The sequence below is a fragment of the Salmo trutta genome, chromosome 28, assembly GCF_901001165.1.
Source record: "Salmo trutta chromosome 28, fSalTru1.1, whole genome shotgun sequence".
Lineage (NCBI taxonomy): Eukaryota > Metazoa > Chordata > Actinopteri > Salmoniformes > Salmonidae > Salmo > Salmo trutta.
The window spans coordinates 2002999-2026690 of record NC_042984.1 but is presented as its reverse complement, the minus strand read 5'-3'; the positions used below and the strand labels follow the sequence as shown (position 1 = coordinate 2026690).

General features: G+C 42.5%; 1 protein-coding gene across 1 annotated transcript in view; it reads right to left on the bottom strand.

The window, feature by feature from the left end:
• camkvl (CaM kinase-like vesicle-associated, like) overlaps nt 1-23692 on the bottom strand; it is a 136599-nt gene that overhangs the window by 48453 nt on the left and 64454 nt on the right. The window contains exon 2 of the mRNA XM_029720345.1: nt 10113-10219. Coding sequence (XP_029576205.1) covers nt 10113-10219 — 107 coding nt within the window. The remainder of the gene's footprint in view (nt 1-10112; nt 10220-23692) is intronic.

The following is a 23692-nucleotide window of genomic DNA, read 5'->3' as shown; positions in this document are numbered from 1 at the left end:
GACGGAGAGAGAGAGAAGAGAGGGAGAGAGAGAGAGAGAGACGGAAAGAGAGAGAGAGAGAGGGAGAAAGAGACGGAGAGAGAGAGAAGAGAGGAGAGAGAGAGGGAGAGAGAGAGAGAGAGAGAAAAGAGGGAGAGAGAGAGTGAGGACACCATGGATCATTTATCTATTTCATTTAGAATTTTAGGTAACAAAAAACATGTAATTTTTGGGGGGGATAAAATATTTAATTTGTCCTTTACTGCTATAGGCCATAGAAACAAAATGAATAACACATTCATAAATGGCAAAACAGAGAGTAAAACAATGAATCATAAGGAAAAAGGTTTTGCAGGGCCTGTCCGATATTGTTTTATTCTATAAACTACTGACAACATTTCTCCCAAATTCCAAATAAAAATATTGTCATTTAGCGCATTTATTTGCAGAAAATGACAACTGGTCAAAATAACAGAAAAGATGCAGTGTTGTCAGACCTCGAATAATGCAGAGAAAATAAGTTCATAATCATTTTTAAACAACACAATACTAATGTTTTAACTTAGGAAGAGTTCAGAAATAAATATTTGGTGGAATAACCCTGATTTTCAATCACCAAATTTGCAAATAAATGCGCTAAATGACAATATTTTTATTTGGAATTTGGGAGAAATGTTGTCAGTAGTTTATAGAATAAAACAATATCGGACAGGCCCTGCAAAACCTTTTTCCTTATGATTCATTGTTTTACTGTCTGTTTTGCCATTTATGAATGTGTTTTTCATTTTGTTTCTATACACACACACACACACACACACACACACACACACACACACACACACACACACACACACACACACACACACACACACACACACACACACACACACACACACACACATACAGTGCATTCGTAAAGTATTCAGACCCCTTCACTTGTTCCACGTTTTGTTACGTTACAGCCTTATTCTAAAATGGATTAAGTACATTTTCCCCTCAATCTACACACAATCCCCCATAATGGCAAAGCAATTTTTGCAAATGTATAAAAAAAATTATAATAATGAAATATCACATTTACGTATTCAGACCCTTTACTCAGTACTTTGTTGAAGCACCTTTGACAGCGATTACAGCCTTGAGTCTTCTTGGGTATGACGCTACAAACTTGGCACACCTGTATTTGGGGAGTTTCTCCCATTCTTCTCTGCAGATCCTCTCAAGCTCTGTCAGGTTGGATGGGGAACGTCGCTGAAAAGTTATTTTCAGGTCTCTCCAGAGATGTTCGATAGGGTTCAAGTCCGGGCTCTGGCTGGGCCACTCAAGGACATTCAGAGACTTGTCCCGAAGCCACTCCTGCATCGTCTTGGCTGTGTGCTTAGGGTCGTTGTCCTGTTTGAAGGTGAACCTTCACCCCAGTCTGAGGTCCTGAGTGCTCTGGAGCAGGTTTTCATCAAGGATCTCTCTGTACTTTGCTCCGTTCATCTTTCCCTCTATCCTGACTAGTCTCCTAGTCCCTGCCGCTGAAAATCATCCCCACAGCATGATGCTGCCACCACCATGCTTCACTGTAGGGATGGTGCCAGGTTTCCTCCGGATGTGACACTTGGCATTCAGGCCGAAGAGTTCAATATTGGTTTCATCAGATCAGAGAATCTTGTTTCTTTGAGAGTCCTTTAGGTGTCTTTGGGCTGTGGGTTGTTATGTGCCTTTTACTGAGGAGCGGCTTCCATCTGTCCACCTTACCTTAAAGGCCTGATTGGTGGAGTGCTGCAGAGCTGGTTGTCCTTCAGGAAGGTTCTCCCATCTCCACAGAGGAACTCTGGAGCTCTGTCAGAGTGACCATCGGGTTCTTGGTCACCTTCCTTACCAAGGACCTTCTCCCCAGATTGCTCAGTTTGGCCGGACGGCCAGCTCTAGGAAGAGTCTTGGTGGTTCCAAACGTCTTCAATTTAATAATGATGGAGGCCACTGTGTTCTTGGGGACCTTCAATGCTGCAGACATTTTTGGTACCCTTCCCAAGATCTGTGCCTCGACACAAACCTGTCTCTGAGCTCTAACGACAAATCTTTCGACCTCATGGCTTGGTTTTTGCTCTGACATGCACTGTCAACTGTGGGTCCTTTATATAGACAGGTGTGTGCCTTTCCAAATCATGTCCAATCAATTGAATTTACCACAGGTGGACTCCAATCAAGTTGTAGAAACATCTCAAGGATGATCGATGGAAGCAGGAAGCACCTGAGCTCAATATCGAGTCTCATAGTAAAAGGGTCTGAATACTTATGTAAATAAGGTATTTCTGTTATTTATTTGTAATACATTTGGAAAAATGTCTAAAAACCTGTTTTCTCTTTGTCATTATGGGGTATTGTGTGTAGATTGATGAGGGAAACGTTTTATTTAATCCATTTTATGATAAGGCTGTAACCTAACACAATGTGGAAAAAGGGAAGGGGTCTGAATACTTTCCGAATGCACTGTATATGCAGTACATATATATTTTATTCTCATTTAACCCCATTTTTTTGGGAAAAGTTTGTGCATATATTACGACAACATTTCGTAACGTTTTTTGTTTGTTTTGGTCTTCGTACAACAAAAAATGTTCTCAAGGCAAACCGAAGTCTACGCCCTTTGTCTGTGATTGGTCAACAGTAGGGATTCTGTAATGAAGTGTTTGCTGTCATTTAACGAGAGACTAATCGCCAAATGTATAAAACCTTTGACCAGGTCCAATTGGGTCAAAAATAGTGCACTATACAGTATTATCAATGAGGTGAAATTTGGGAAGAACTTATTGTTTCACCTGCTGCCTACCCCCACTATAAAACATGGTCTACCCCCACTATAAAACATGGTCTACCCCCACTATAAAACATGGTCTACACCCACTATAAAACATGGTCTATAAAACATGGTCTACCCCACTATAAAACATGGTCTACCTCCACTATAAAACATGGTCTACCCCCACTATAAAACATGGTCTACCCCCACTATAAAACATGGACTACCTCCACTATAAAACATGGTCTACCTCCACTATAAAACATGGTCTACACCCACTATAAAACATGGTCTACCTCCACTATAAAACATGGTCTACCCCCACTATAAAAGATGGTCTACCCCTCTATAAAACATGGTCTACCTCCACTATAAAACATGGTCTACCCCCACTATAAAACATGGTCTACCCCCACTATAAAACATGGTCTATAAAACATGGTCTACCCCCACTATAAAACATGGTCTACCTCCACTATAAAACATGGTCTATAAAACATGGTCTACCCCCACTATAAAACATGGTCTACCTCCACTATAAAACATGGTCTACCCCCACTATAAAACATGGTCTACCCCTCTATAAAACATGGTCTACCTCTACTATAAAACATGGTCTACCCCCACTATAAAACATGGTCTACCTCCACTATAAAACATGGTCTACCTCCACTATAAAACATGGTCTACCCCCACTATAAAACATGGTCTATCCCCACTATAAAACATGGTCTACCCCCACTATAAAACATGGTCTACCTCCACTATAAAACATGGACTACCCCACTATAAAACATGGTCTACCCCCACTATAAAACATGGTCTACCCCCACTATAAAACATGGTCTACCCCTCTATAAAACATGGTCTACCCCCACTATAAAACATGGTCTACCCCTCTATATAACATGTTCTACCTCCACTATAAAACATGGTCTACCCCCACTATAAAACATGGTCTACCCCCACTATATAACATGGTCTACCCCCACTATATAACATGTTCTACCTCCACTATAAAACATGGTCAACCCCCACTATAAAACATGGTCTACCCCCACTATAAAACATGGTCTACCCCCACTATAAAACATGGTCTATAAAACATGGTCTACCTCCACTATAAAACATGGCCTGCCGCCACTATAAAACATGGACTATAAAACAATGTCTGCCCCCACTATAAAACATGGTCTACCCCCACTATAAAACATGGTCTAGCCCCACTATAAAACATGGTCTACCTCCACTATAAAACATGGTCTACCCCCATCTATAAAAAATGGTCTACCCCCACTATAAAACATGGTCTACCCCCACTATAAAACATGGTCTATAAAACAAGGTCTACCCCCACTATAAAACATGGTCTACCCCCACTATAAAACATGGTCAATAAAACATGGTCTTCCCCCACTATAAAACATGGTCTAACCCCACTATAAAACATGGTCTATAAAACATGGTCTACCCCCACTATAAAATATGGTCTGTAAAACATGGTGTACCCCCACTATAAAACATGGTCTACCTCCACTACAAAACATGGTCTACCCCAAATATAAAACATGGTCAGCCTCCACTATAAAACAGGTCTACCCCCACTATAAAACATGGTCTACCCGCACTATAAATTATGGTCTACCCCCACTATAAACATGGTCTACCCCATCTATAAAACATGGTCTACCCCCACTATAAAACATGGTCTACCTCCATTATAAAACATGGTCTACCCCATCTATAAAACATGGTCTACCCCATCTATAAAACATGGTCTACCCCCACTATAAAACATGGTCTACCCCCACTATTAAACATGGACTATAAAACATGGTCTACCTCCACTCTAAAACATGGTCTACCCCCACTATAAAACATGGCCTACCTCCACTATAAAACATGGTCTACCTCCACTATAAAACATGGTCTACCTCCACTATAAAACATGGTCTACCTCCACTATAAAACATGGTCTACCCCCACTATAAAACATGGTCGACCTCCACTATAAAACATGGTCTACCTCCACTATAAAACATGGACTACCCCCACTATAAAACATGGTCTACCACCACTATAAAAAAATGTCTACCCCCACTATAAAACATGGTCTACCTCCACTATAAAACATGGTCTACCCCCACTATAAAACATGGTCTACCCCCACTATAAAACATGGTCTATTAAACATGGTCTACCACCACTATAAAACATGGTCTACCCCCACTATAAAACATGGTCTATAAAACATGGTCTACCCCCACTATAAAACATGGACTATCTCCACTATAAAACATGGTCTACCTCCACTATAAAACATGGTCTACCCCCACTATAAAACATGGTCTACCCCCACTATAAAACATGGTCTACCCCCACTATAAACATGGTCTACCTCCACTATAAAACATGGTCTACCCCCACTATAAAACATGGTCTACCCCCACTATAAAACATGGTCTATAAAACATGGTTTCCCCCCACTATAAAACATGGTCTATAAAACATGGTCTACCCCCACTATAAACCTGGTCTGCCTCCACTATAAAACATGGTCTACCCCCACTATAAAACATGGTCTATAAACCATGGTCTACCCCCACTATAAAACATGGTCTACCCCCACTATAAAACATGGTCTACCCCCACTATAAATTATGGTCTACCCCCACTATAAAACATGGTCTACCCCATCTATAAAACATGGTCTACCCCCACTATAAAACATGGTCTACCTCCACTATAAAACATGGTCTACCCACACTATAAAACATGGTCTACCTCCCACTATAAAACATGGTCTACCCACACTACAAAACATGGTCTACCCCCACTATAAAACATGGTCTACCCCTACTATAAAACATGGTCTACCTCCACTATAAAACATGGTCTACCTCCACTATAAAACATGGTCTACCTCCACTATAAAACATGGTCTACCTCCACTATAAAACATGGTCTACCCCATTATAAAACATGGTCTACCTCCACTATAAAACATGGTCTACCTCCACTATAAAACATGGTCTACCCCCACTATAAAACATGGTCTACCCCCACTATAAAACATGGTCTACCCCACTATAAAACATGGTCTACCTCCACTATAAAACATGGTCTACCTCCACTATAAAACATGGTCTACTCCCACTATAAAACATGGACTATAAAACATGGTCTACCTCCACTCTAAAACATGGTCTACCCCCACTATAAAACATGGTCTAACTCCACTATAAAACATGGTCTACCTCCACTATAAAACATGGTCTACCCCCACTATAAAACATGGTCTACCCCCACTATAAAACATGGTCTATCCCCACTATAAAACATGGTCTATCCTCCACTATAGAACATGGACTACCCCCACTATAAAACATGGTCTACCCGCACTATAAAACATGGTCTACCCCACTATAAAACATGGTCTACCCCCACTATAAAACATGGTCTACCTCCACTCTAAAACATGGTCTACCCCCACTATAAAACATGGTCTAACTCCACTATAAAACATGGTCTACCTCCACTATAAAACATGGTCTACCCCCACTATAAAACATGGTCTACCCCCACTATAAAACATGGTCTACCCCACTATAAAACATGGTCTACCCCCACTATTAAACATGGACTATAAAACATGGTCTACCTCCACTATAAAACATGGTCTACCCCCACTATAAAACATGGTCTACCTCCACTATAAAACATGGCCTACCCCCACTATTAAACATGGACTATAAAACATGGTCTACCTCCACTCTAAAACATGGTCTACCTCCACTATAAAACATGGACTACCTCCACTATAAAACATGGTCTACCCCACTATAAAACATGATCTACCTCCACTATAAAACATGGTCTACCTCCACTATAAAACATGGTCTACCCCCACTATAAAACATGGTCTATAAAACATAGGCCTACCTCCACTATAAAACATGGTCTACCTCCACTATAAAACATGGTCTACCCCACTATAAAACATGATCTACCTCCACTATAAAACATGGTCTACCTCCACTATAAAACATGGTCTACCCCCACTATAAAACATGGTCTATAAAACATAGGCCTACCTCCACTATAAAACATGGTCTACCTCCACTATAAAACATGGTCTACCCCACTATAAAACATGGTCTACTACCACTATAAAACATGGACTACCTCCACTATAAAACATGGTCTATAAAACATGGTCTACCCCACTATAAAACATGGTCTACCTCCACTATAAAACAAGGTCTACCTCCACTATAAAACATGGTCTACCCCCACTATTAAACATGGACTATAAAACATGGTCTACCTCCACTCTAAAACATGGTCTACCTCCACTATAAAACATGGTCTACCTCCACTATAAAACATGGTCTACCTCCACTATAAAACATGGTCTACCTCCACTATAAAACATGGTCTACCCCCACTATAAAAAATGGTCTACCCCCACTATAAAACATGGTCTATAAAACATGGTCTACCCCTACTATAAAACCTGTTCTACCCCCACTATAAAACATGGTCTACCTCCACTATAAAACATGGTTTACCCCCACTATAAAACATGGTCTACCTCCACTATAAAACATGGTCTATAAAACATGGTCTACCCCCACTATAAAACATGGTCTTCCTCCACTATAAAACATGGTCTACCTCCACTATAAAACATGGTATATAAAACATGGTCTACCCCCACTATAAAACATGGTCTACCTCCACTATAAAACATGGTCTACCCCCACTATAAAACAAGGTCTACCTCCACTATAAAACATGGTCTACCCCCACTATAAAACATGGCCTACCTCCACTATAAAACATGGCCTACCGCCACTATAAAACATGGTCTACCCCCACTATAAAACAAGGTCTACCTCCACTATAAAACATGGTCTACCCCCACTCTAAAACATGGTCTACCTCCACTATAAAACATGGTCTACCTCCACTATAAAACATGGTCTACCCCCACTATAAAACATGGTCTACCTCCACTATAAAACATGGTCTACCCCCACTATAAAACATGGTCTATAAAACATGGTCTACCTCCACTATAAAACATGGTCTAACCCCACTATAAAACATGGTCTACCTCCACTATAAAACATGGTCTACCTCCACTATAAAACATGGTCTACCCCCACTATAAAACATGGTCTACCCCCACTATAAAACATGGTCTACCTCCACTATAAAACATGGTCTACCACCACTATAAAACATGGTCTACCTCCACTATAAAACATGGTCTACCCCCACTATAAAACATGGTCTACCTCCACTATAAAACATGGTCTACCACCACTATAAAACATGGTCTACCCCCACTATAAACATGGTCTACCCCCACTATAAACATGGTCTACCCCCACTATAAAACATGGTCTACCCCCACTATAAAACATGGTCTACCTCCACTATAAAACATGGTCTATCCCCACTATAAAACATGGTCTATCCCCACTATAAAACATGGTCTACTACCACTATAAAACATGGTCTACCTCCACTATAAGACATGGTCTACCTCCACTATAAAACACGGTTTATAAAACATGGTCTACCCCCACTATAAAACATGGTCTACCCCCACTATAAAAAATTGTCTACCCCCACTATAAAACATTGTCTATAAAACATGGTCTACCACCACTATAAAACATGGTCTACCTCCACTATAAAACATGGTCTACCCCCACTATAAAACATGGTCTACCTCCACTATAAAACATGGTCTATAAAACATGCTCTATCCCCACTATAAAACATGGTCTACCCCCACTATAAAACATGGTCTATAAAACATGCTCTATCCCCACTATAAAACATGGTCTACCCCCACTATAAAACATGCTCTATCCCCACTATAAAACATGCTCTATCCCCACTATAAAACATGGTCTACCTCCACTATAAAACATGGTCTACCTCCACTATAAAACATGGTCTACCTCCACTATAAAACATGGTCTACCTCCACTATAAAACATGGTCTACCCCCACTATAAAACATGCTCTATCCCCACTATAAAACATGGTCTACCCCCACTATAAAACATGGTCTACCTCCACTATAAAACATGGTCTACCCCCACTATAAAACATGGTCTACCCCCACTATAAAACATGGTCTATCCCCACTATAAAACATGGTCTACCCCCACTATAAAACATGGTCTACCTCCACTATAAAACATGGTCTACCTCCACTATAAAACATGGTCTACCCCCACTATAAAACATGGTCTATCCCCACTATAAAACATGGTCTACCCCCACTATAAAACATGGTCTACCTCCACTATAAAACATGGTCTACCTTCACTATAAAACATTGTGAGTTAATCTCACTGTATGTTTGTAACTACAGTATTCATAAATTATTCAAAATAATAGTTTTTACTTTGTTTTTAGTTTATGAAATAGTTTGGATAATGACACAATATGGGATGTTTGCAGTGTGTGTGTATGTGTGTGTGTGTGTAGTATGTGTGTGTGTGTAGTATGTGTGTGTGTGTGTGTGTGTTATATAAAACAGGGGCATTGCGCTCTAAGTCCAGATGGTGGTGTTGCCATATGGTGTGTGTGTGTGTGTGTGTGTGTGTGTGTGTGTGTGTGTGTGTGTAGTGTGTGTGTGTGTGTGTGTGTGTGTGTGTTGGTCATATCTCGGGGAGTGCAGGAGGCATCAGATTTTCACTGCTTTAGTTTAAAGTAGCGGAGCCTGGAGCTGCAGTGCAGAGGAGGAGAGAAGGAGAAGGGAAGAGGAGAGGGGGAGAGGAGAGGGGGAGAGCAGGGAGAAGGGAAGAGGAGAGGGGGAGAGGAGAGGGGGAGAGCAGGGAGAAGGGAAGAGATGAGAGGGGGAGAGCAGGGAGAAGGGAAGAGGAGAGGGGGAGAGCAGGGAGAAGGGAGGAGGAGAGGGGGAGAGCAGGGAGAAGGGAAGAGATGAGAGGGGGAGAGCAGGGAGAAGGGAAGAGATGAGAGGGGGAGAGCAGGGAGAAGGGAAGAGGAGAGCAGGGAGAATGGAAGAGGAGAGGGGGAGGACGTGGGAAACTGAATGAAATTAAAAACTGTTTGTGGAACAGCTGCATATAGGGAGGATTTCATTACATTAAGGCTGCGTCCCAAATGTAATGCACTACTTTTGACCAGGGCCCATAGGGATCAGCAATGTATAACATTAAAAGGCATAGCAGTCTATGGTCTTTACTGATCATATGAAGGAATAGCAGTAATGACTATGGTCTTTACTGATCACATGAAGGAATAGCAGTAATGACTATGGTCTTTAGTGATTATATATATAAATGACACTTACGCTTTAAGGACCTGTCCCATCTCATACTTATCGGTGACATCATAGATGTTGTCTAAGTTCCGCCCATCTCGCAAGGCAAGGCACCCAAATGGCATGACGGCATCCACCTATGAGAGACAAGATTTACACTCAGTCAATCCATTAACCTATCACAGAGTAGTATTACAGCTTCAATTGAACACATCTACCAATAAGAAACCAGCATTACAGCGTCAATCAACACATCTACCAATAAGAAACCAACATTACAGCGTCAATCAACACATCTACCAATAAGAAACCAGCATTACAGCGTCAATCAACACATCTACCAATAAGAAACCAGCATTACAGCGTCAATCAACACATCTACCAATAAGAAACCAACATTACAGCGTCAATCAACACATCTACCAACAGGAAACCAGCATTACAGCGTCAATCAACACATCTACCAATAAGAAACCAACATTACAGCGTCAATCAACACATCTACCAATAAGAAACCAGCATTACAGCGTCAATCAACACATCTACCAATAAGAAACCAGCATTACAGCGTCAATCCACACATCTACCAATAAGAAACCAACATTACAGCGTCAATCAACACATCTACCAATAGGAAACCAGCATTACAGCGTCAATCAACACATCTACCAATAGGAAACCAGCATTACAGCGTCAATCAACACATCTACCAATAAGAAACCAGCATTACAGTGTCAATCAACTCCTTTAAAACAGACAAGTAAAGTAAAAAGTTCAGACAAAGTTTCTGATAGAAATGCACTTTATAGTGAATAAGTTCCTTTCTGTAGTGTTCGTTGTGCACACTATTCACGAGCCAGCGGTAGTTAGTGACCCAAACCCAACCAATCTCTCCGTCCAGGAGTTTGAAGTCTTCAGAATGAAAAGGAACCAGCTGTGATTATATTATATTTCATAACTCGAGTTGTAATTAATTCTAATCCTATGGACCCACCATCTCGGGATCACCACACTGGTCTCATAACTTTTCTCCCACTACAGTCAGTCAGTGACACCCCAGCTAGCACATAACGTTCTGAGAACCATATGTTTCTTAGAGCGTGGTTGTCCTACTGTTATTTTGCATACAACCTTTCACACTAGATTCTGTGAAATGGTGCAAGGATACCCAGCTAGCGCATAACGTTCTGAGAACCATGTTTCTTTCTGTGGTAGGAAGACACTACACCTGATCTTAATAAGTGCTTGTTTCTTTTAAAACGAGGTCTGTTTGAATAGACTAAAATGAACAGCTTTGGTATGAGTTATAAAAACATGGCGTGCCAGCTCCATCCTGTTGGTGCAGTAATCTAATTCCATGGATAGAGAACAGAAGATCATAGGTTTGAATCTTACTGAAGCTATGCCAAAAAAAAATACAAAATGATTTTTTTGCATGATTAATGCCTAAGCAGATGAATATCCATCTGTTCTTGGAATTAAAAACAGTTACAGGACCTACAGAAACTGTTTCACATTCTGTTGTGGGATTAAAATGGATTGAATTGTAATTTTTTGGGGGTCATTGATCTACAGAAAATACGGTTAATGTCAAAAGAAAAATTTTAACATGAAAAAAAAACACTATTATTCAATAAGTATTCACACCCCTGAGTCAATACATGTTACAATCACCTTTGGCAGTGATTACAGCTGTGAGGCTTTCTGGGTAAATATCTAAGAGCTTTACACACCTGGATTGTGTAACATTTGCCCATTATTCTTTTCAAAATTCTTCAAGCTCTGTCATATTGATTGTTGATCATTGCTAGATAACAATTTTCTGGTCTTCCCATAGATTTTCAAGTAGATTTAAGTCAAAACTGTAATTCCGTTATGCAGTAACATTGACTGTCTTCTTGGTAAGCAACTTCAGTTTCCCGGGTCAAGAAAAAGTATGTGAACCCTTTGGAATTACCTGGATTTCTGCTTAAATTGGTCATACAATTTAATCTGATCTTCATCTAAGTCACAACAATAGACAAACACAGACTGCTTAAACTAATAACACACAAACAACGTTTTCATGTCTTTATTGAACCCACCGTGTAAACATTCACAGTGCAGGGTGGGAAAAGTATGTGAACCCCTGAATTTAATAACTGGTTGACCCTCCTTTGGCAGCAATAACCTCAACCAAACGTTTTCTGTAGTTGTGGATCAGACCTGCACAACGGTCAGGAGGAATTGTGGACCATTCCTCTTTACAAAACTGTTTCAGTTCAGCAATATTCTTGGGATGTCTGGTGTGAACTGCTCTCTTGAGGTCATGCCACAGCATCTCAAATCGGGTTGAGGTCAGGACTCTGACTGGGCCACTCCAGAAGGCTTCTGTTGAAGCCATTCTGTTGTTGATTTACTTATGTGTTTTGGGTCGTTATCCTGTTGCATCACCCAACTTCTGTCGAGCTTCGATTGGCGGACAGATAGCCTTATGTTCTCCTGCAAAATGTCTTGATAAACTAGGGAATTCATTTTTCCGTCGATGATAGCAATCTGTCCAGGCCCTGAGGCAGCAAAGCAGCCCCAAACCATGATGCCCCCTCCACTATATTTTACAGTTGGGATGAGGTTTTGATGTTGGTGTGCTATGCTTTTTTTTCCTCCACACATAGTGTTGTGTGTTCCTTCCAAACAACTCAACTGTAGTTTCATCTGTCCACAGTATATTTCGCCAGCAGCGCTGTGGAACTTCCAGGTGCTCTTTTGCGAACTTAAGACGTGCAGTGATGTTTTTTTTGGACAGCAGTGGCTTTTTCTGTGGTGTCCTCCCATGAACACCATTCTTGTTTAGTGTTTTACGTATTGTAGACTCGTCAACAGAGATGTTAGCATGTTCCAGAGATTTCTGTAAGTCTTTAGCTGACACTCTAGGATTTTTCTTAACCTCATTAAGCATTCTGCGCTGTGCTCTTGCAGTCATCTTTGCAGGACAGCCATTCCTAAAGAGAGTAGCAACAGTGCTGAAATTTCTCCATTTATACACAATTTGTCTTACCGTTGACTGACTTTTAGAGATCCTTTCCAGGATCATGCAAGGCAACAATTCTTAATCTTAGGTCTTCTGAGATCTCTTTTGTTCGAGGCAATGCTCTTTTGAATAGCAAACTCAAATTTTGTGATTGTTTTGTATAGGGCAGAGCAACTCTAACCAACTCTAACCATCTCCAATCTCATCTCATTGATTGGACTCCAGGTTAGCTAACTCCTGACTCCAATTAGCTTTTGGAGAAGTCATTAGCCTAGGGGGTTCACATACTTTTTCCAACCTACACTGTGAATTTTTAAATGATGTATTCAATATAGACAAGAAAAATACAATAATTTGTGTGTTATTAATTTAAGTACACTGTGTGTGTCTATTGTTGTGACTTAGATGAGGTCAGATCAAATGTTATGACCAATTATTGCAGAAATCCAGGTAATTCCAAAGGGTTCACATACTCTTTCTTGCCACGTAGATTTGGCCTTGTGTTTTAGGTTATTGTCCTGCTGAAAGGTGAATTAACCTCCCAGTGTCTGGTGGAAAACAGACTGAACCAGGTTTTCCTCTAGGATTTTCCCTCTGCTTAGCTCCATTCTGTTTCTTTATTTATCCTGAAAAACTCACCAGTCCTTAACGATTACAAGCATACCCATAACATGATGTAGCTACCACTATGTTTGAAAATATGGAGAGTGGTACTAAATAATGTGTTGTATTGGATTTGCCCCAAACATAACATGTTGTATTTAGGACAAAAAGTTATTTGCTTTGCCACATTTGTTGCAGTATTACTGTAGTGCCTTGTTGCACACAGGATGCATATTCTATTCACTCTGTTAATTAGGTAATGTGGAGTAACTCCAATGTTGTTGATAAAACCTCAGTTTTCTCCTATCACAGCCATTAAATTCAATGTCCTTATTTGTGAGGCATTGGAAAACCTCCCTGGTCTTTGTGGTTGAATCTGTGTTTGAAATTCACTGCTCGACTGAGGAACCTTACAGGATTCGTAGGTGTGGGTTTACATAGATGAGGTAGTCATTCAAAAATCAGTCCATGCAACTTATTATGTGACTTGTTAAGCAAAAACGTTCCTCCTGAACTTATTTAGGCTTGCCATAACAAAAGGGTTGAATACTTATTGACTCAAGACATTTCAGCAGTGTTGTGATTGAGAACACCTAAAGCGAGACCAAGACCAAGACCGGAGCAAATCAAGTCTGAGTCAAGACCAAGACCGGAGGGGGGTGAGACCGAGTCAAAACCGAGACCGAGGGGTGGCAAAACCGAGTCAAGACTGAGACCGGAGGGGAGGTGAGACTGAGTCAAGACCAAGACCGGAGGGGGGGGGAGATGAGACTGAGTCAAGACTGAGACCGAGGGGGGGCTAGACCGAGTCAAGACCAAGACCGAGGTGGGGGGGGCAGACCGAGTCAAGACCAAGACTGAGGGGGGGGGGGGGGGGCAGACCGAGTCAAGACCAAGACCGAGGGGGACGGTAGACCGAGAGAAGAAAAGCATGAGTCCAATTCAGATCAACACCATGACTGTAATTTTGTCCAATTATATTTCAGAACAACATATGGATTCATTAGACATTCTAAATAGTAAAAAAAAATGCATTCTGGGGGAAAACAGAGCCACTCTACAAATTATTACTAACCAAAACACAGTGTGGAACAATGGGCATTCTACGCCTTCAGAGAAAGGCTAAGGATTTATAAAAGAATGATTATAATATATTATAATTTTCAATGATGTTCTGATTTAATCTTTTCAGTTCATGTTGGAAAATAAATGGTTAACAGGATTTTTCTTTGCTGGTCTCTGGGGAGACAAATCCAAGCCATCAGAATCTAGATAAAGGCATCTGCCATTCAACTGGCAAAATTTGTGAGTGAAAGTGGAATCAACCAATCACATTTTGACTTAATGGGTGGGACCGTTTTAACAAAAACGTATAGACACTTCAGCCATCTTGAAGGCCAACAGCGAGCAGTAGTTTTCCCATGGTCTAGCTAGCATTTGTTGTAGGCTAGTCTGCAGCAGCTGTTATCAAAGAGGATACTAAATGCTAATTTGTTAGCTTCTCCATTTTCAAGAATAACTTTGAACAAAAAAGTTCTGTTTCAAATGATCATCTGGTTTTTTTTTTTTATTGCTGTTGTTAAATAACTTGTGTGAGAAACATTGTTACATTTAAAGTGGAACTGACAGAATTTTAGCAACATGAAATCTTATTAAGATCTGTTCATATAGACCCCCAGGAAGAATGACACTTTATTAAACATTTTCTAACAAGCGACCACGTAGATATGGTCATTTTCACATTTTCATAAATTCTTAGAACATTTGGGAATTACGTATACCAAGGTATTTGTGAAAATTTTATAGCAATATAGAGTGGGAAAAGTGGCTGTGTGTTTGGACAATTAATAGACACTGCAGTAAATAAACTATGAGGAATTGTAGCCTCCTCCTCCTTCAGCAACTTGCGCGCCAACGCATGCTTGTCCCAACCAAGCACCCAAGCTAACTGGCTAAAGTTGTCTAAGCTTGCTAGCTTGCTACTTCCAGACAGAAATGAGAGAACACCTCACTCTGACCATTTTACTCACCATAGCAGAGCTGGTTAGACTGTTTTCATGTTATCCAGAGCATTCTTGACTAACTCTTACTTTTTTTTGTGCCTATGTTTACTGACCCCGGTCATATCTAGTGGGTGTTGAGCGTTCGTAAATTCATCAGTTATTCTGCGCTCTGGCACACTCAGACGAGAGTGCTCTGAAATCGGAATAGATAGCCAGAGTGAATTTGCGAACGCAAGAGATACGCTAACTGAAAAACAGTTAGCGCCCAAACTTCGGCAGCTGCAACTGGCTTGTCCGACGCCGCTGCAACCGTTCCTTCCACACTGCCGCAACTTCTGCAGCTGCAACTGGCCCGTCCGAAGCCGCTGCAACAGGCTGTTTTGTTTAACCTCGCTCTTTTCTTTGGGTTTACATCCCTGTGTTTTTCTATACGTGTTTGTTTTGGGCTTCATCCCGTGCCTTTCATGGCATGTTGTATATTTTGGTTGGAGTATTAAAACCCCCTATTACGTATTCCGGCGCCTGTCTCCAATCATTAGACAACGTGACAACAACAGGCACAATTTCACAGAATAGCCTAGCTTGAATACAACAAATGAAAACATAACAATACAACCTAGCAGTCTTTCAGCATTTATATCAGATATCCCAATAACAAACAAAAACAAAAATAAAGAATGACAGCCGTTACTGTGTTCATGGAGTCTGTATGAGGTCCAGCAAGGACTCAAATAATAGATCTAGCCTGCAACGTTGTCACTGTAATATTCTGCTCCTTTGAATGGCTAATTAGGCCTAAATGTTCCTTATTAACAGTGTCCCTTCTTATATTTGCACTACTATGTAATGTCAAAACAACTGAAAAGTCCACAACTTTAGATGTCCTCTTCTTTCAGGACATAAACAGAAAGTTCGATTACTTCTTTTATAACTAAATCACTTCAACTCACGGCTCTTCTCTGGTGTCAGTAACAATTCTTTTACATCCATCACTCCGGTAGGTAGCTAGCTAGCTAGCATCACTCTGGATGGTAGCTAGCTCCATCGATTGAATTCACGTTAATCCCGAAGGCGAAAATGACAGTCGTTCGGTGCTATGGAACAATCTTCTTCCGGAACGTCCTCTTTCTCCAATGATACTCCAACGTAAGTTACTTTCTGAATTTGGCTCCTCTATACTATTTATCGTTCTCTAACTCTCTCCTCCTTTTGCAACACACTTGACTGCGCACTCCCTCGCGCCACCTCTCCCCAGGCCCTTTTTAGAGCCGGCCGTGATGTCACCTGGCTCATAGTAGTCTTGGAAAGTCCCGGAACAGAACAGGCCCTATCCTTAGACTCCACCCCATTCCCCCCTGCAAAACCTTGCCAAGCCTTCCACTACATTCCCCCCTGCAAAACCCTGCCAAGCCTTCCGCCACATTCCCCCCTGCAAAACCCTGCCAAGCCTGAGTACCTCTGAACACAGAAATTATCAATTCAAATGCTTGACCTTGCAGTGCACATCAACTTAACTTCTACAGGTTTCAAGTTTCGGTATCACAGGATGAGGATAAGACATACCCTTCCCTGAACCTCACAGGCAATGTACCCCTAGAGCTCCTCACTGACCGTCGGTGACCATGCAATGCCTCAGTCTCTGTGTGCATGCTTTCTTTCTCCTTAAGGGGTTCCTCCTCCTCCCCTGACATCAACTCAGGCTCTTCTATGCCTACCTACGTTTGCAGCACCCCTGCTGGCACAACCACATGACCGTCAGAATGCAAAATCCAAATGGAGTCGATAGGGTCAACCTCATTTTCCTCTGTGCACTCTGTGCCCATCTGGAGTCTTTGCCTCTGTCTCCTTGCTGGGATGTTGAAAATGCAGGGTTTGATCTGCTCCCTGTGGACCATCTTGGGGTTTCCTCGTCCCTCTGGTTGAACACATACCGGCAGCTCTGCACTGTTCCTCTTCACCACAATGTAGGGCATCAATTCCCACTTATCCTGGATCTTGTTTCTGCCTCTGTGTTTCCGATTACAAAGCAGCACGTGGTCCCCTGGCCGGATCAGGGCCCCTGAGGTCCCTCTATCGTAAGTTATTTTCCTCCTCCTTGAAGATTCTTTTGGCTGTGGCACGAGCTAAACCTTTTGTAGTGCTCCTGTACCCAGTCATCCTGATTATCAACTGTGAGCATCAGTCCCGAACATGAGGTAGAACGGGGATTATCCAGTAGATGAGTGGTTCTGATTATTGTATGCCGTCACCAACTCCGGAAGGTGATCCTTCCACTTCCACTTCTTGTCCAGTGTTCTCAACATGCATTTTACGATTGAACCTTTCACACTGTCCATTTCCCTGAGGGTGGTAGGGGCTAGTGCAATTTTTACCGATACCATAGAGATTACATAGTTCCATGAAAACTCCTCCCTTGGTCAGAATGTAATCTTGCTGGACAATCACAATATTTGATCTGATACTGCAACACGGCATTAGACGTAGTGCGAGCTGTCTGGTTCTTCATCGACACCGCTATGGTGAACCTGGTAAACATGTCTGTTAAGACCAAGCCATTCTCAAATCCATCTGCTGTCCTCTCCAACAGCGTGAAGTACAGGGCCACAATCTCTTGGTGCCGTCACATTGCTGCAAGTCATGGGTTCCCTTTCCATAGGGAACATGTCTCTAGCCAAAGCACATCATTTACATTGTTTCACCCATGTCTGGATATTCTTCAGAATACCAGGCCAGTAGTAACTCTGACGCATCACCGAAATGGCGTTCCTTTCTTCAAATTGACCTCCATGGTCATACTTTGCTTCAAACGCCTGGAACTGCAGTGGTTCTGGCACTACCAAATGTCACATTTCCTCTTAATCTCTAGGATCTAGGAGCATTCTGAAGAGAAACCCTTGGTGAAAACACAGCCTTTCCCATTCACCTAGAAGTTTCCTGCCAGGAGCTTCCATGATCCTAAGCTGGTCTCTCGCTGTTCTCACTTTATTCTTGACTGCTGTGTAGACTGGACTTACTGTGGGATCACCTTGTTACATTTTCTGGATTTCCTCCCAATCTTCCCCTTATGGCTGACTGTGTCACTGGTGTCTGGGGACTGTCTTCCTGTTTGGTTTCCGGATGTGGCCAGAGGCATGCTCGTACTTCCCCTTCGTTTATCAGCAGGAAGTTTGGGTTGGTGTCTGCTTGTTCTGGTTTTGTGTCCTCTGGAATCCTAGACAACACATCTGTGTTGGTGTTTTGCTTGCCAGGCATATACAGTACTTTGAACCGATACTCTGCCAACTGGGCAACCCATCTCTGTTCCACTGCACCAAGATTTGCAGAGTCCAAGTATCTCAGCAAATTGTGCTCTGTAAGGACAGTGAACTTGCTGTGGAGCAAATCATCTCGGAAATTTTTCAGTGACAGCCCATTTAAGGGAAAGCAGCTCGAGTTTAAAAGCACTCTAATTGTGATCATTCCTTTCAGACTTCCTCGGTCCCTGACTTGCACAGGTGATCCCGCATTCAACACCACTCAGTAAAACCCGCAGACCTCAGAAACTACATTGAACCATGACTACATGGAATTCTATTCCACATCAAGTAACTGATCCAATTAGTAAAATTTGATTTACAAAACAAATTGATAAAAATACACCTTATGGAACAGTGGGGACTGTGAAGCAACACAAACATAGGCACACACACACACACACACACACACACACGCACGCACACACACACACACACACACACACGATAACATACGCACTATACACACACGTACACATGGATTTTGTATTGTAGATATGTGGTAATGGTGGAGTAGGGGCCTGAGGGCACACAGTGTGTTGTGAAATCTGTGAATGTATTGTAATTTTTTTTAAATTGTATAACTGCCTTAATTTTGCTGGACCCCAGGAAGAGTAGCTGCTGCCTTGGCATGAACTAATGGGGATCCATAATGAACCCCAGGAAGAGTAGCCGCTGCCTTGGCAGGAACTAATTGGGATCCATAATAAATACAAATACAAAGCAGTGAATCGTCTGTCTGTCCCTACAGCAGTGAAACGTCCATTTGTTTGTCCCTACAGCAGTGAATCATCCGTCTTTAATCAAGAACTGTCTGTAGGTTCCAGAGCAACTGGTCTCTTTAGCCTTCACCGGAGGACAGAGAGAACGCTATGATGTCACAGTGATGCCACTTATAAACAAAAGTACAAAACTTAGATGCTCAGTCCCAAATCACATCCCCCCTATACACTTGACCAGAGTTCCTTCATCCAGTTCCTTGGGACACAATAGGGTGCACATTGTTGTTTTTGCCTTAAAACAGCACAGGCCATTTTAAATGATCCCCCCTGCAGGTACTGCAGGGGGGACCAGGAAGGTACTGCAGGGGGGCCTTGGAGGTAGTGCTGGGGGACCAGGGAGGTACTGCAGGGGGATCAGGGAGGTACTGCAGGGGGTCCGCGCAGGTACTGCATGGGGGACCAGGACGGTATGGCAGGTGGGGTCTGTAGCCAGAACAAAAAAAAAACACAACATGCAAAAATGTCAAAGATTTTATTGAGTTACAGTTCATATGAGGAAATCAGTCAATTGAAATGAATTCATTAGGCCCTAATCTATGGATTTCAAATGACTGGGAATACAGATATGCATCTGTTGGTCACAGATACCTTAAAAAAGAAGTTGGGGAGTGGATTAGAAAACCAGTCAGTATCCGGTGTGAACAACATTTTCTTCATATGGTGTGACACATCTCCTCCGCATGGAGTTGATCAGGCTGTTGATTGTGGAATGTTGTTCCACTCCTCTTCAATGGCTGTGCGATGTTGCTGGATATTGGCGTGAACTGGAACCCGCTTTCATACACGTCAATCCAGAGCATACCAAACATGCTCAATGGGTGACATGTCTGGTGAGTATGCAGGCCATGGAAGAACTGGGACATTTTCAGCTTTCAGGAATTGTGTACAGATCCTTGCGACATGGGGCTGTGCATTATCATGCTGAAACATGAGGTGATGGTAGCGGATGAATGACACAACAATGGGCCTCCAAAATCTCATCATGGTATCTCTGTGCATTCAAATTTCCATAGAGAAAATGCAATTGTGTTTGTTGCTTGTAGCTTATGCCTGTCCATACCATAACCCCACCATGGGGCTCTCTGTTCACAACGTTGAGATCAGTGAACCGGTCGCCCAGACGACGCCACCATGGGGCTCTCTGTTCACAACGTGGACATCAGTAAACCGGTCGCCCAGACGACGCCACCATGGGGCTCTCTGTTCACAACGTGGACATCAGTAAACCGGTCGCCCACACAACGCCACCATGGGGCTCTCTGTTCACAACGTGGACATCAGTAAACCGGTCGCCCACACAACGCCACCATGGGGCACTCTGTTCACAACGTTGACATCAGTAAACCGGTTGCCCAGACAATGCCACCATGGGGCACTCTGTTCACAACGTGGACATCAGTGAACCGGTTACCCACGTGGTCTGCTGTTGTGAGGTCAGTTGGACGTACTGCCAAATTCTCTAAAACGACTTTGGAAGCGGCTTATGGTAGATAATTTAACATTAAACTCTCTAGCAACAGCTCTTATGGACTTTCCTGCTATTGTCAGGCCGGTTGGACGTACCGCCAAATTCTGCAAAACGACATAACAGGCTTGTGTTAGAGAAATGAACAATCAATTCTTTTGCAACGGCTCTGGTGAACATTTCTGCATGCCAATTGCATACTTCATCAAAACTTGAGACATCTGTGACATTGTGTTGTGTGACAAAACAGCACATTTTAGAGTGGCCTTTTATTGTCTCCAGCACAAGGTGCACCTGTGTAATGATCATGCTGTTTAATCAGCTTCTTGATATGTTACACCTGTCAGGTGGAGGGATTATCTTGGTAAAGGAGAAATGCTCACTAACAGGGATGTAAACAAATTGGAGCACAACATTTTAGAAACAATTCTGGAATCTTTTATTTCAGCTCATGAAACATGAGACCAACACTTTACATGTTGCGTTTTATATTTTTATTCAGTGTGTATACTCACCAGCCAGTTTATTAAGTACCATCTAGTAACGGGTCGGACCGCCCTTTGCCTCCAGAACAGCTTGAATTCCTTTTGGCATGGATTCTACACGTTGGAAACGCTCCATGCTGAAGCGTGGCAACATGTGGTCACTGCAGATTGGAAAGCGGTACACCACCGCAACTAGCATGTACCGTTGACACCAGGTAGGATGGGGCCGTGGACTCATGCTGCTTACGCCAAATCCTGACTCTGCCATCATCATGACGCAACAGTAACTGAGATTCGTCAGACCAGGTGATTTATCCCCCCCCTCCACTCTTCAATTGCCCTTCTTCTTGTTTTTAGCTGGTCGGAGTGGAACCAAGTGTGGCCGTTTGCTGCAATAGCCAATCCGTGGCAAGGACGAACGAGTTGTGTATTCGGAGATGCCGTTCCTCACACAAATGTTGTCCTGCGTCGTTATTTGCCTGTTTATGGCCTTCCTGTTAGCTTCCACGATTCTTGCCATTCTCCTTCGACCACTCATCAACAAGCTGTTTTCGCCCACAGGACTGCCCGCTGACTGGATGTTTTTTGTCTGTCGAACGATTTTTGGCAAAAAACCTAGACACTGTCGTGTTTTGAAAAGCACAGGAGGCCGACCATTTCTAAGACACTACAACCGGCGAGCCTGGCACCGACGATCCTAGTTGCTTAGGTCATTTGTTTTTCCCACTCTAACGTTCAATCGAGCAGTAACTGAATGCCTTGATGCCTGTCTGCATGCTTTATATAGTAAACCAAGGCCATAGGACTCACTGTCTGTAGGAGATAACCATTTTTGTGAATGGGGTGGTGTACCCAATAAACTAGCCACAGTGTATACACTGAGTGTACAAAACATTAAGGACACCTCCCTCTTTTCATGACATAGACTGACCAGGTGAATCCAGGTGAAAGCTACGATCCCTTATTGATGTCACATGATAAATCCACTTCAATCAGTGTAGATGAAGGGAGGAGACAGGTTGAAGAAGGATTTTTAAGCTTTGAGACAATTGAGACATGGATTGTGTATGTGTGCCAATCAGAGGATGAATGGGCAAGACAATAGATGTAATTGTCTTTGAACGGGGTATGGTAGTAGGTGCCAGGCGCAACTGTTTGTGTCAAGAACTGCAACGCTGCTGGGTTTTTCATGCTCAACAGTTTCCTGTGTGTATCAAGATTGGTCCACCACCCAAAGGACATCCAGCCAACTTGACACAACTGTGGGAAGCATTGGAGTCAACATGGGCCAGCGTACCTGTGGAATGCTTTCGACACCATGCTCCGACGAATTGAGGCTCTTCTGAGTTGCCTTGCATTTTCAACAAGCTCTCACAGTCTCACCGCTGAATTAAACATTCATCAAAGGTTCTCCAAAACGTCTAATTTCAAAGGGATTTTGCTGCTCCTGTATCGACTGTTTCCTGTATTGAGTATCTCCAACCCAGACTGTTTCCTGCATTGAGTATCTCTAACCCAGACTGTTTCCTGAGTATCTCCAACCCAGACTGTTTCCTGAGTATCTCCAACCCAGACTGTTTCCTGTACTGAGTATCTCCAACCCAGACTGTTTCCTGTACTGAGTCTCTCCAACCCAGACTGTTTCCTGTACTGAGTATCTCCAACCCAGACTGTTTCCTGTACTGAGTATCACCAACCCAGACTGTTTCCTGTACTGAGTATCACCAACCCAGACTGTTTCCTGTAGTGAGTATCTCCAACCCAGACTGTTTCCTGTACTGAGTATCTCCAACCCAGACTGTTTCCTGAGTATCTCCAACCCAGACTGTTTCTTGTACTGAGTATCATCAACCCAGACTGTTTCCTGAGTATCACCAACCCAGACTGTTTCCTGAGTATCTCCAACCCAGACTGTTTCCTGAGTATCTCCAACCCAGACTGTTTCCTGTACTGAGTATCTCCAACCCAG